At 39.8% G+C, this 15,329-nt stretch overlaps 1 protein-coding gene across 8 annotated transcripts in view; it reads left to right on the top strand.

Annotated features, from left to right (window-relative positions):
• mybpc1 (myosin binding protein C1) overlaps positions 1-15,329 on the top strand; it is a 34,093-nt gene continuing 18,764 nt past the window's right edge. For 3 of the 8 annotated variants that reach the window (XM_042403467.1, XM_042403466.1, XM_042403468.1), the window contains exons 1-8: positions 3-203; positions 5,414-5,440; positions 7,419-7,490; positions 8,581-8,799; positions 9,952-9,999; positions 13,268-13,309; positions 13,819-13,854; positions 14,663-14,773. In XM_042403467.1, the coding sequence (XP_042259401.1) occupies positions 182-203; positions 5,414-5,440; positions 7,419-7,490; positions 8,581-8,799; positions 9,952-9,999; positions 13,268-13,309; positions 13,819-13,854; positions 14,663-14,773 (577 nt within the window). In that variant the 5' untranslated portion in view covers positions 3-181. Of the gene's footprint in view, positions 204-5,413; positions 5,441-7,418; positions 7,491-8,580; positions 8,800-9,951; positions 10,000-11,959; positions 12,150-12,326; positions 12,421-12,455; positions 12,483-13,267; positions 13,310-13,818; positions 13,855-14,662; positions 14,774-15,329 lie in introns of those variants that run through there. The other 5 variants (XM_042403469.1, XM_042403470.1, XM_042403473.1 and 2 more) reach the window with 5 other exon arrangements.

The raw sequence follows: 15,329 nt of genomic DNA, 5'->3' as shown, positions 1-15,329 counted from the left end.
CACTCTGGTCCGAGGGGTCCCAGAGGTTTTTTCTGCCACTGCCACTATCATCATCATCATCTCTCTCCCTGCTGGACTCAGGGCTCCCACGCCTCACCTGACCTCCCGTACAGTCACACTGCTCTGAAAACCGGCACCTTTTTTTTGACTCCTTGACGCTTTTCTTGGGACGCGGCGCAAGATGCCAGAGCCCACAAAGAAAGGTAGGAGTGTTGTCAGTGAGGGTGAGATTAGCATGTTGCTTCAGAAAATGACATCCAGACATGTTTTAACACATTTTAAGGCAGAAATGCTGAGTTTTAATGCTTGTGAAGCCACTTAACTGTGTTGTACTTCTATCAACGCTGCTTTTATTTCATGTTTGCCTGTGTATTGTTTTTGATTGAGGGGAGCAGAGTCAGTTTTTACTCGCTGCAGGGAACTCCATCACTTTATGGCAAGTCTGCCAGCTTGTTCATAGGAATCTTCAAAGTGACTTTGACAGTGGTATTGTATTACTGATGCATGCGTGCTTCTACTATCCCGGGGGCAAGAGAAGATTTGAGGTTTATGAACAGATACTATTGTTGAAGGGGGTTGGCATACTGGAGTCTTCTGAGTGAAAGATATGATGATGAAGCACAGTGAAGGAATGTTGATGAGCACTGAGCTGGACACAAGCAAAGACCCTTGATGGATGATGCAATGTGGATGAACTTGCCTTAGGATAAATAATACAGCTCATCCTGATTGTGGTTGTCTTCCTGATGATTGATGGAAGCCAAATAGGACCCCTCAGACCTGCCCTCTGCCCATAATCCAAGTCCATATTCAACCATGCACAACATCTTAACCCATCCCCTGTACTGCTCTCACTTTGGATCTTCCCTCCACACCATAACGTCAGTCATCTGTACCACCATGTCCATCAACATTCCCTTTTAATCCGCTCTTGTCTGTCATTACGATATGGTATTACTCCCACCCTCCCCGCCCCCCATTAGCTCAGCTCTTTGGGTGTCTGCTGTCAACCCAGACATGCCCATGTAGAGGAAATGGAACATTTTGTTGGGATCTTGGAAGCCTTCCTGATGAGAGCTGATACACGTTTTTAATAAACCCGTGATCCTCCAGAGGTTGATCTGTCTGTAGCAGTTCTTGACACGTCAGGCATGATTTGCACATCGACACTAACACGTGTCTTTGTACACATGATATCTGTTGCATGTCTGCCCATCCTGGAAGAAGGATTTTTTCCTATTATGTTCTTCCCGATGTCTCTTACTTTTTTCCACATTGAAGTTTTTTACGGAGAACTTGGGGTGTTGACTTTGAGGCCAATTTGTGTGGGTGAATGAATGGAATGAATAAAATTGACTTGATTTGACTAGATGGAGATTTTTTATACAGGGTTCGTGGAGGCTCTTTCATGGGCACTGACATATTCACGGACATGACGAATTCCCAAAAATTTTTCTGATCTGACACTTTTTCAAAATCCAAAATCCCATTCCTCAGCATCCAGATTTCAGTCTAGTCTCTTGTTGGATCATTAAGTGGGATTAATAAAGTAGGAGTTTGCAACAGCCAGAGGAAGCTAAAGGTATTGAAGTGATGTAAAGCTCAATGCCAGCTTGTCCTCAGTCATTATGTACCTTTGTACAATAGATTGCGTACAGCTTGGTTGCCCTCGCAGTGTCCATCCACTGCCATAAACATCCCTGATCCCCTCAGAGACAAAGCTGTGGGGAAATAGAGGCAGCAGATTCCAGTCTGCCACAAACACTATCCATAAATAGCAGCATCGCCCCGAGGAGCAGATAAATGAGGGTAGAAAAGTATTGTTCTTTAAATGAGTCTGAACAGCTGAAGTGGAGGAGGCCGGTGCTGTTGTTTTAAACACCCCACTCTCAAGCCTTTAAAAAGTCGGAACGAGATGACGGACTGGCTGAGTCGCCCTCAGATCTCTTGGGGCTGGGATTCTTGTCCCTGGAATAGTTCAGAATGAGTGCACTTTTAATCCCCATCCCTTGTTCCCTGCCATCTCCCTCCGCTGCCACCCGACCCCCCTCCTCCTCCTCCTCCTCTCCTGTGCCACACACCAAAACAGACATCTCCCTGCCACTCTCCGTCTGGGATGGATCACTCAGAGATTGGCCACCTACCGTCAACCCTTTGACCTGGTGCCCAGAAGCCTTCCAGCACAGTCCTCGCTGCGGTTTCCTTTGCACTAGGTTTTGGGTGTCAGCTGTGGTGAAGCCCATGTCTCCACCTCATGATATTTATTGTCACTAAGTTCCATCACTCTCCCCGAGCTCGGTCCCCTGACACTGTTGCTTTGTGTTACACAACAACACCTCATAAATCAAACCCATGGTTGAATGCAGGAGGAAAGCCTGTCAGCAGCTAATTGCCGCCCAAATACACCTTTCAACTACTTTCAGACATTTAAAGTCTTAAAAAAAAAAGATCCTTGCTGGAGAGCTTGTCTAACCAGATTTAATAGAAATAAAAAGTAAAATAAAGTGAAATAAAGCACTACAGCAGGGGCAATTAGTAGTTCATTTAAGCTCATCGTTATTAATGCAATAAAGGTCTATATTAGGAAAAAATAAAGCTGCCGGCAGTTTGGCTCATGTCGGAGCCTGTATGAGCCCTTCTGTCTGCACGCCAGCAGGGGCAACAGCTGAAAATACCTGCAGCCTTGTCAGCTGCACTGGGAGTCCTCAGAGGTAAAACAAAACCTTTCTCCACTCTCATTATCTCAGGGGTGATGAGACAGAGAGCGAGCGAGTCTCATTCTCGGGTGCATGATGTGACCCTGCAGGATTGTGGCCCAGTGGCCAGCGACACATTGTTTTGAAGTGAGGTGGCAGTGAGGGCTAATTTTGAGCTGGAATGTTCAGAGGGAATGATTACAAATGGAGGGATATCAGAGGCTAAGACGCGATAGGGGAAAATGGTTGTTGAAAACGGTGCATTGTCGGTGGACATAGATGGAATTATGGTTGCGGTATTCATAGACAACAGCTGGCTGTGAGAAAGCCTCTTTGAGGGCAAGAAAGGTTTCTCTGAAAGAGACGCTGAAAGAGGAGCCTCACGTCTCACAACATTAGATGTGTTATGTGAAAGGAACAAACATCGGATTATTGGCCATTTATTTTCAGCATTTTGGGGAGAGAGTCAGAGGTTTAATGTCAAAGATACTGGGTTTGAGTATTTAAATTTATGCTCTTCAACTACTGAAAGACAAGTTTGAAAAATACTGGATTAAATTTGACTTTTATTGTTAGGAAACAAACACTGTTTAATGGTCTTTTTTTTAGCATTTTTCCTTATTTCTTCCTTCTGTTTCTGCAACTGCTCTTAATCCCTGTTGTGACAATCTCATTCTCTCCTTTAAATTAAAAAAAAAAAAACTAAATTAGCTAATAATAAAATGTAATAAAAAAATAAAAGTTGAGGAAAGATTGTTTCCAAGAGAATCAACAATGAGTCATATACAGGAAACCTTTAAGAATTCACAGATTGGTGTTGACGGTGCTCCTCATGGAGGGCTTTGTGAAACTGACAGGTTCGAACACGTGATGGCAACAGAGCTGTCAACTGTCATCACTGCAAATATGTACCGCTAATCCCTCTGCCCACTTCTTTCTGCCCATTCCCCTTCTTCTCACATATGCAGACCCCCAAATGAATGGTTGACTGAAGTATTGACACCGGATGACAAGCTATTTCACGCTAATGGTTATCAAAATTGGTCTCAAAAATCCATCCTGCATGCACATGAGACATTTGATTTATTTCAGTGATTTAATGTGAGCAATGTAACTTTGATCACCATGATAGATACTTTATTTATCATTTAAAGCTGGATTTATTCTTGACACGAGTGGTTAACAGTTGTCCCAGCATAGATACCTGTGGCATGAGTTTTGATTTATAGTTCAGCCTTTCACCACCACAACACCAGATGCAAGTGTCATACATGATCAGGCCGGAGACTGTCCCCCCAAGACAAATGACAGCATGCAATTGTTTCAGCACATGACCCTAAACAGCATACGTTTGCCATAACAATGGACTCTAACACAGGAAGCCACTGCTCGCTTTCTGTTTCCTACAAATACTCAATGTGGGTTTTCTTTTAACCATGACCACATTGGTTTCCTACACACTCACACAGGTGATTTCACTTATTCTGTATGATTAGACGTCTTCTCAGATGTCTGTGTGTGTGTACAGACTGTTTGATCGACATCTTCCTGACTTTAGTTCAATTAATCCGGTGACCCCAAATACATCCCAGCATATGTTTAGGGGTTTTTTTTAGCTGAAAAGACTTCTGCTCATGTTGAAAGTGAGCAAAATTCACCTTCATCTTGTGCAGAGGTCTATTCAGCCAAAATAACAGCAAACACTTGTGGGGTCGTGCAGGGCATTTAACCAAGAAGTTACTTTAACCAAAAACATGATCTTTCCCAAACCAAGTCGTTTTTGTGCCTGACCATGGACCAAACCTTATCCATAACAGTGTCAGATCAGAAGACAGTTTTAATTTTGCAATTTTCCTGACAGCATCAGCATCAGAAAACGCCATGAGGGCAAATGCAAAAAAGTATATTGCTGTTTAGATGACTTGTTGTCGGAATGGGATTTGGACTTTGATTAAATGCCCCACAGTAACTGTTTGCAGTCTTTCATTCACAGTGGAGAACAATGGCTCTGCTAGACGTGAGTTACCGGAAAGCAGCAGATTATTTTTTCCAACTTCACTATCAACAATCTCCACCAGCATTGGAAACTTGTAGCAGAAAAAAACAAGCAGCAAAATCTGACCAATTACAGTTCTTGTGGTCCCCTTGACTACAGCAGCTTCATGTGTCCCCCTTAAGACTACGTTGTGCACTTTTGAAAGCTGTTACAAACAATCTGAGCAAGGATAATAAAAGAAAATGTGCTCCAGATGTTGCAAAACTCCCATGACTACTAGGCAACCTCCCATGGCTCTCTGCTCCACTAACCCATTAATAACAAAAGAGGTTAATTTTCTAATCCATTGCATGCCAAAGGCTGCATGGATGCTTTGATCTGCTGGAGCCCTGCATTGAGTCCTGTTACTCCAAATATGTTTCTGTTGCTGCCCCCACAACATTAGTTTCAAAAGTCTAGACAAGGCAGAGGGCAAACAAATGGTGTGTCATGAGGGCCTCCTTCATAATCAGTTAAGACTACATGGTGTCTAAGCATGAGGAGCCAGTCATCTAACACAAAGATGATATGGCTTAGTGGTGAATGTATATCAATAAATTAGGTCAATGTGCACAAACAGAAAGACAATTTTAGGTGATTATGCTGATTGCCTTTAAAGACATACAACAAGATATCTCGATGTCTTGTTTGACACTGATATCTTTTGTTTTTCTTTCTTTAGATGAGACGCCAAATGGCCAGCCAGAAGGTGAGTGATAGACATCTAATCTCCCCCTGTCACCTCACAGTCTAGGAGATTATGACAGAAGAATGTATGCACAAGACCAGACATACAATCATCAATACTTTGCTTAAAAATTAGGGGAAGTTGTGAAGGAAGGACAACAGGAGTTTAGGAAGACAATAAGTCTGTCAAAGTGTATACATCAAACACCAACCCTTGTTTGCCTTAAGGGATAAACTGAGCACATCTACACATGTAATATGACGATCACAACCCTGAACTTGGCGTGAATGTGCAAACACAGCCACATAGGAGTGTAAATGTGGAGCCAATAGTCGGCAGTATGGACATGCTGCTGTGCTCCAGAGTGATCTGTAGAGACGACCAAGCTGTCAGCATCTCTGAAATTCCTCTTGCCAGCCAGCTGATCCCTCTCTGTTGATTCAGCTGACGCCCCGACCGTCCCATGTGAGCAAGGTGCTGGCATGCAACTGGCTTGTTGCCGGCGCTGAGATTTGACCTTGGTGCTGCAGCATCTTGAGGCTCCGACATGGTCAGAGGGAGAGCTCGGTACTCCTAAAGTCTACCTAAAAATGTCCCCGATTTGTCAGATAAATAATTTCTTTAGACTTATTCAAGTATGCCAGTCAGATCTTAGTTGTAGCTTAGAACAGTGGTGCACTGGTTCGTGATTTCCAGTATCATCACCAGTGTTGGGCAAGTAAATTGAGCAATGTAATCAACTACTCATTGACAAAGTAATTACATTACTGCACCTCCAAAGCCTTCATACCCACATGTTATATATCTACTTTATTTACAGTATTAACCATCCACAGCTAGCTTAATGTTATTCTCAGTGACAACATGCAGCTGCACTTCATGATTCCCGTCCTCACAGTGAAGCTTCAGGCTTCACAAAAACTACAACTCTGAACTAAACCAGGTGAATCCTGAATGTAGGTTAATGTTAGCTAGGAAGAGACAATGTGAGACAGCAACTGGAAGGCACATTTCTCCTCTTTTAGTGGAGGCTAACTGCTTCCCAACATGTCAAAGCAGGAGTGCCCCCATAATTTAAAGCACTGAACATGACCCCGGTTCGAGTCCGGCTGGATATCAACACTCCACTGTCAGTAATAAAGGCTTAAAATTCCCTCCAAAATAAGTAGAAGTAGTAAAGATTGTAACAGCGATTAGTAACTGTAGTGTAATTGCTGAATTTCAAATTGTAATCCTTTATTCTACACATTACTGAAAAACTATTCACGTTGCCGTAACATGTTAATAAGTGATGCATTACTGCCCAACACAGATCATAACATGTGCAACAACACATGGATAAACAGTTCAGGGGTAACTTGCATTTCATGATCCAGTAAAGCCATTTTCAGTGGAATCTTTCTCGTCGCCAACACTAACACACCTTAGTACAAAGTGAGAGAGTCTAACATGATTACTTTAGATATATAATGAATGCACAACACTGCCTGACAATGCACGACATTTCCACCGAGTGTTGCAGTGGTGCTATATATATATAAAAAAAACAAAAACAGAACTGGTAAATCTTAGCAGCAAAACCACTGCAACACCTTGACGGAAGTATAAAGTATGATTCAGCCTCTTGGTAGAATTTTAACTTAGTGTTTATTGATGTGAATTTCAACTGTGAACCTAAATGACACATTAACAGCACATTTTGTACATTTTTAAGCAGGGTACAGTACGTTATTCCTGTGTATGTCTGTATGTTATTTCAAATGTGAAAGAATGGTCTGTAAAAATATGACTTATTGTGATAAAGTGTGTATGCCTACGTGGAGGCAGGTGGGTGGGTGTAGAAGTGTGTGTTTTGTACAAGTTTGTCTGTTTGAGTGTGATTGTGTCTGTTTGGTGCGTACATGTGAGTGTGAGACTGAGAGAGGCATTGCAGATGCTGAAGCTTTGTGCTTATTAAAAGCAGCTGTTCCATCCACCACTATATTTGTCACATGCTCAGAAAGTGTTGCCCCAGACAGTAACGGTGCCCCGCCCCTACCTGAGATTTCCCTGGAGGTCTCTCCACCCCCAGGTGGGTAACGCTGATGCCCCCCTCCTGCCCTGCCAACCCCTTCACTTTTCTTTTGCACATCACACTCACATCACGTGTTTGTTTTGGTGTGTGCCATCACAATTTTTTTTTTTAATTCACTTTGAGAGGCCTGCAACTGCACTTTTCTTGTGGAGGTATGATTGCTCAACACACACAAATAGTTAATGAGGTTAGCTATAGGTAAGCCACCCCACTTACTGCGCACATATCCACATGCCCGCACTGCTCTATCTGCACTTGTCTTGAGGCTTGGCGCTCGCACTAACTCAAGCTGTGGCTGTCTTTCTATTTGTGCAACTGTATTGAGTGATCACACAGGAGGTACTGTATAGAGGGATTGGGGAAGTTGGTTTTTTTTGCTGACTCTATTAACCTCAGTCAACCATCTTTATAATATGAAGTCCCGAAACAAAAAAAAGGCACTAAAATGTTATCATACAGGTCATAAATATGATTCAATACATCATAAATAATACCGTTCGTTATTTAGTTAGTTCATTAAAATGGGGCCTAAAAAATATGAAGCTTTATATTTTTCCCTTAACCTCCAAATCACTTGGTTAAAAAATTATTTTACTGATTGGAATATTGAACCTATATGACTGGACGTTAAAGGAAACGTATCAAGATTTATATATTGTTTTATGTTCCATTTCCATGATCTAACCAACTGTTCTATTTATTGATGCATTCAGTTGTATTTTTGACTTATCTGGCAACCTTTTACTGACTTTAGTCTGTGTTGGGGCTCCATATTCTAAATTTAATGGCACATGCAATCAGGTTATTTTATTTAAACTGTGCGAGTCAGTAAAAACCCTGCCTCCTTGATCACTCGACAGTATACAGTATATATGCTATGACCAGATAGATGTTTCAGTGGTGTTCCTGATCACAAAACAAAATACGATGTGGCATACTACTTTTTTGCTTTAATAATAAATTAACATTATTATCTGGTCATTAGCTATTCATAAACACCTCTTTTGAGCAAGCATCGTCTTGCAAGGCTGCCGGTGTTTGTGCTCGATGCTTGCTGCTCCAGCCTGGCGCTTTGTCTGCTGTACAGAGGCGGTAGCTGAGGGGAAAGAGCCAGTAGAGACTGATGGGAAGAAACCAGAGCCCCCAGAGCCTGAGCCATTACAGGCTGTGGTGGCCAAGGAGCCGCCAAGCCCCACTGAGAACGGCTCAAACCAGCCACAGCCTGGTGGGGTTGGGGTGAAAGAGCAAGCAGAGTCCGCTAACTCTACTGTAAAGGAAGAGGGACCTTGCTCTCCCCCACCACCTGGTAAGTATACCTGTTAAATGTGAATCAGTCTCTCTTAGCCGAATGCATGTTTTTACCCCTCCAGCTCTTCTACTCAAATGCTGCTGAAACAAGCCCTGAAAGTCTTACTAGTCGTGCACCTCTGTTGCACACTACATAGCTCAGCAGCATTGCAAAAACTTTTTATCTAAAACTTGGATTTACTCTTTTGGAAGCTAATACTGTAGATTAGTTTTACTTCCCTTCTAACAAAGCTGTAGACTTCACTCACTTCTACTGATTGGAGATATGCATTAATTTATAATTAGCTTTTCAAGCAGTTGTCTCATTCCAATATGACTTTAATGGCATGCAAACGTCAAAGACATGATAAAATTATACTTGCACCTGAAAACTTCATTATGCAGTGTTACAGTAACACTTGGTGCAGTGTTGTAAGTTTTCAGATGTCTAAGAAAAGACTAATATAGACTAATTAATTAAAAAACCAATAGAAGAAGTACTCAATAAATCCTGAAATGGCAAACTGAAGGAGATGCAATTTATATGCAAGGTGAGTCAACAAATTAAATTCTTTGTGAGTTTTATTCTGTAATCCAGAAACATTAATGAAAATGCAGAATGACATCTAGATGTAGTGTTGAAGAGCTGGATTCTTTGCCTCAGTTTTATTTACATAGTATCCTCAGTTGAGCTGGAAGGAATTGATTTCGATAATTGGAAACAGAAAGGAGATACAACTCAGATAAAAAGCAGAGATTCATTGCAGTTAAACAGAATTTCGAGCTTTCTTTGGCTTGGTCATGAGCATTTTTGCAAACTTGTGTTGCAGCTGCTGCTTAAACGCTGATTTTTTTTATTTGGTGCAAAAGAGCATTCGCTTGTGCTACGGCAGCTTGAGAAGCTTGCAGCAATGAGCACAGAGCCCTGATCTTACCCACATTTATGATCTCACATTATTTCATCTCTCAGACATAGTGAGGGTCTCACAGGGCACAAGTCAATCAACTTGGCGGATATTTTGGTCTCAATCATCCTGTCCAAGAGCTGCATGTCATATTCCATTCAAAGTCTTGTCTCGCATGTCTGATCGATGGCTTTGTTGGCCTGCCAATGATGGACTTGGAGCTTTTTGATAGGTGGGTCTATTTGTCAATGAAACCTTTATTACAGATGATGATGCTGCTGCCACCACATGCCCATCGCCAACACCCCCAACAGGTTGGTACCTACAACAAACCTTATACGACTTCCTAATTTTTTCTTCCAAACTTGTGAGGACGGCTGCCATGAAGCACTTATATTAAATCGAGCTCAGATCACCTTTCAGATCACTAAAGTACTCTGAAGTTACAATCTGCGAGTATACGCTAGCAGCGTGGCGCAAAGAATGGCAATGTCAGTCATTTGGTTATATTTTGGGTTCATATTTTTTTGCTCCACTGATGACAGGAATGTAAGGATCTTTTTTTGTTTTTTTTGTTTGGTGATTTTAGTCTTGCTAAGTTTAAGAAAAGACAAGTTCAAATGGGATATGTTTTGGTATAAATGTTCATGTCAGGTATGTAAATATTCTTATGTATGTCTGTGCACTGACATACATGTAGAAAAATGTGTGATTTCTACATGCGTAATACTACAGCATAATTCCTACAAGCACACCAACCTTTATTTAATGATCTCAAATAAAGGTATGGATGTGACAATGATATTTTACATGTATATATTGTGCATAAAAAATAAATACATGGATGCTTATGATGTATATGTAAATGCATTTTAATATACACATGCACATTACTGTTGTTAAAACCTTTTTAACTGTATCTATTAAAAGGGAATGCAGCTAAATTTTGAATATTCTATTTTGATATTATATTGCATGAGTTTCCTCAGGCAGCTATTAAATAAGCTCCAGCCTTCAGAAATAAAGTATAACAGAGAGCCGAAGTCGTGACGCTACATCCATGATAACCTCTGTTCCACTAGCCTCCATAACTCAATGCAAGTCCTCATTCAGTATTTTCTTTCATCAGTTTTTCTGAAAAATAAAGCATGTTCTTGGTGTTTACTTTCCGTATTCTGAGCTAATTTGGCTTTCACTATAGCACTTACTTAATTACGTGATTTTAACAAAGTTAAACAACAATATTGTGAGCATATAAAAAACTACAGCAGCCAAGAAAAGCACAGCAATGCGGGTACTTGTTACAAATGTTATTGTAACTTGTCTATATCAATAAAATTCAGCACCACTCTCTTCTAATGTCATTTCAACATTCATTCATTTTAGCTATAATCTCTGCTGTGTAAAAACATCCACACTGCTGTTATTACTGTTGAGGTTATGTTCCAAGCCTGGATTTTTAATTATTTCCATTATTACAAAAGTCAGTACGATTTTAAACAAGGTTTTCTTACTTTGCAGTCCCTCCAGGAAGTTGCAATTTTGCAAATGCTATAATTAATGCAAATTCAAGAACTCTCTGCAATATTTACGAGAGCTGGCAATTTTGCCAAACTAAATCTACAGATCACTTGTGATTTGGACCAATTGTCACATTTCACGTAATGGTTACTTACATCATCAAAACATGCATTCAGCAAGGATCTAGACGCGCATTCAGGTGGAAGATGAACAAATCTCACCTGCCAACAAAAATTACTGCCATTGACCATGCAAAACAATTCCCATATGTTCCCAAAGGAGGTTTGCATTCAGTCAGTCAGAAGAACACGAGTTGATATGTAGTTCAGACAGCAAAGATGGACATAATCCACCTCAAACATAAAAATGAGGAAATATTTTTATGTTAATTAATTTATTCTAATGGAATTATTGATTGATTTTATTTGGTGCTAATGTTAAGATGAAAGTTTATCTAATAAAGGCTCATAAATGGAACTTAAGTACAGTATTTTCTTTTTTATATAACTTCGAGCCCATGGTTCTCATATTCACAGAAAAAAAAGTACTGAAATATAGTTGTTTCTGTGCTATGCAATATGCTTTTTATCAAAGGAAGTGATTACGGTACATATAACTCTTCATTGGTAGTAGTTTTTAAAAAATCACATTTTTTTCCTCTGATTGCAATTTTTCCAAATTTCGCAATTTTACTGTGATAAGATCACATAGAAGCATTTTTGGCCACAATAACCGCAATAAAACTCAGCAAATCCTGGAAGGACTGACTCTGGAACAAAACTCAGAAGTTCCTGTTTCACTTCGGCTCTCTATTAATCTTACATCAGTGAATTTTGTTCTGATTTCTGGCTATAGTAAGAGAACAGATCATGCTAAGGAATAGCTAGTGAAACATTTCTTCTGTGCCATGAGATAAGCAAATTATTGATTCCCTTTTATGTTGGTACGCTTAATCTATTTATTTTTTGTGAAATACTGTGACATTTTGTAAATTCACTTAATTGTTTTCAAAGTATCAACATCAGTTTCCTCTCTTTGTGTCCAAACCTACCTCTGTGACATATTTAGCCTAGCTTACCCCGACTAGCTTACCTTCCAACGACTCCAAAATGGTCTTAGTTAGTGTTATGTTTTATCTTGTTAGCTAGCAAGCTAGTTACCAATGTATCCAAGTGTCAGATAGGTTTTGTTCAGAGCTGATAAAAAGGTTTAAGGTCAGCAACTTCACTAAAATTTCTGCAATGCTACATGCAGCTGTTGGGCCTAATAGTTGTTGGTCAGAACTATCTCCCTATAACTAGCTAACTAACTAAACTGCGATGCCTCATTTTCTATTTCTACACATTATATACATGCAAAGAATATATAAATAACAGTTTTGCTTGTTGGAAGGTGCCTTTGACAGAACTAAGCTAACTTCCCTGCAATATTCTTCATGCTATGTACTGAGCATACGTAATTTGATGTTGTTCTTCTCATCTTACTAGCAAGGTAGCAAATAAGTGAATTTACCAAAATGTCAGACCATTCAAAATTATCTTGCTTACATGTTCATTTCACTTTGTTAGAGATATGTCACCATTTGGGACTGCATGAGAGACAATCCTGGATATGCTTCTCATTAAAAAGCTTAATAAAGCAGCTGTCTGTGGGGGTTAACCAGATTTCTTTTCTTCTTGAAGCGTTTTGCCTTGTAAAACCAAAACATACTCGAAAAACGTCTGATAAAGCATAAATTTCTCTTGTGTGTAGCTTGTCCGCATATGTTTTTGAAAATGTGCTATACGAGCCACACAGTGGTGATATTTATTTTTTATTGTAGGTGGTTTCAAGCATTTTAGTTTTACAAGAAAAAAGGCTTCATGGAAGTCATGGTTAACATGGTTTTCCAGTAAAGAGCAGCTCACAGTCGCTTGCCTAAACATTTTAATGGTAGGCAACAGGGTCAAATCCATGCTCACCCAATTATCACACTGGTGTAGACACAATATTCATCAAACAATCCCAAGTAGTTGAGTTTATCCTGATTAATTTCAATGATAACTGTGCTTTTTTTCACAGAAGATGCCAATTCACTCAAGAAACTCTCAATTGAGCTGCCTAGTAAGATCCCTCTGTTAAATCCTACCACCATTTCAATACCTCTGACCAAACTGGTAGCTCTAAATGACAATGACCAACTGTCTGAATGTAGGAAACATGTTGGAGACATGTTTACTCTAGATGCTTTGGCGTGTTTGGAAGTATTAACATACACCTGTTAATGCACTTTTTATTCTTAATTAGACTTTTAGGATGTAACTATGATCTTTTTTCGTTTTCTGAACAAATAAATTGCCATTTATGTGAATACGTTTGGAATTCTGATCATGACGCAGCTGTATATTACCTAAAACATTCAATCAGCAGCCCCTATTCAATCAGTATTCAAAATATAGGGTTTTTTTTTTGTCAGTTTGGAATTAAAAGACTGTTCAGAATTCCTAAAGTCAATGCTTGCAAGTCATTAATTGCTTGTTGGTTTTAATTTCCATGAGTGTGTGCTTGCCTCAGTGGACTTTACAGTACTATTCCTTACAATATGCTGTAAATTTCTCTTTGTTTTTGTTTAGATGATAGCGTGCCAGCCATGGGGAGAAAAGACTCAGGTAATTAAGTGGTAGTAAAAAAAAAAGACTTTTATGGTTAGTACAGTGTACCAATGATGTTTTAATTCACTTCAAGAGGAAACCAATACTGAGAAGATCAGAATGTGGCTCAACCAGTTTGATTCTTTTCCTAAATAGTTGCTCAGTTGGAGCCATTCCAGTAGCTTTGCATAATCCAGGATCATTTGGTCAAAGGCTACGTGCAATATGAGAAATGCTCATTTTGTCATCCTTGCAGCTTGTTGGATATTATGGGGCTTTTGGTAAATTTGATCTTTTTCATTTGCGCTCGGAGAAAGTCAATAAAAAGTCAATTTTGTTAATAGTGAACTTGCATCAAGTGTCGAGAAAGATCTCCGTCCAGGAACCAACACAGACCATAACAACTTTTACAACATCTGGATAACAACTATGTGATTTATCAACGTTCAGACCTGCATCAGGAAAATAAAGAATTTAGAAAGCCAATTAATGTGCATTTCATAATGCTTATCATTTGCTGAAATGTTTTTACCTGTGGCTTTTAAAGGAAATTAGATGCCTTTTGCTCTGTTTTTCATATTGTCTGTTCCATGCTTTCCATGTTGCAAAGAGCTTAATTACTGCTGCTGTATGAGATATGATGGTTGAAAGTGAGGAAATGTGAGAACTGTATGTCTGTCTGTCTGTGTAACTCCTCTGGTAAGCCTAAAATGTTCAGATGAAAAATGGAAGGTGGGTGCTTGAATTCCCGTAACTGTATTGATTTATTATTCCTTCCAAAATGGCATTCGGAGCTCTGTGTTATGTGTCTCTCCTAAATGACCAGTGTGGTCTCTGGGAGAGGGCCAGGCCCCAGAGGAACTGGAAAAGCCTGTTGACAACCCACCACTGTCCATCCTGCTGATAGAGAAACCCCAAAGTGGCACTGTTCAACTGGGTGAGTGACAGCTTAACAAAAAAGAAGTTAAAGAGGAGTTGAACATGGAAATTTTAGATATTGGTAACAGTATTTACATGAGGATGGTGGACAGCCAAACCATCCGTATTTGTACTTCTTCTGATAAGCCTTAAAAACAAACATACTGTATTTAACTTTTGCTGAACAGCGACCACTGTAGGCCTTAAGATCAGCAACTTACTCAGCAATATTTATATAAAGTTTGCTAACTATAGCCACCATAAGCTACTGGTCATACCAGACCAAGTAAGGCCGAAGCAGCGAAACCCTGAGTGTATTGAATTGAGCAAAGGTTTTATTTCTTATGAATTTAACTCTTCATTTGTAAGAGGAAGATTATGTCATTCTTCTTTCAGACGTTAAATAATGATGTTTTTTGTGAGTTTCTCTTATTTTTATACTGTTAGGATGTCGGATTTCTATCTTAAACATGGTCAAGGTTCCAAAACTTGTTTTGTCAAACGTATGTAGAAATGTTCCCTGCAAGTCAAAAGTCAGGGCTTCAGCCTACTATGAACGCTCCGTTTGCAATGTT

This window comes from Thunnus maccoyii, chromosome 23, assembly GCF_910596095.1.
Source record: "Thunnus maccoyii chromosome 23, fThuMac1.1, whole genome shotgun sequence".
Taxonomy (NCBI): domain Eukaryota; kingdom Metazoa; phylum Chordata; class Actinopteri; order Scombriformes; family Scombridae; genus Thunnus; species Thunnus maccoyii.
This window is presented reverse-complemented; position numbering and strand designations above follow the sequence as displayed.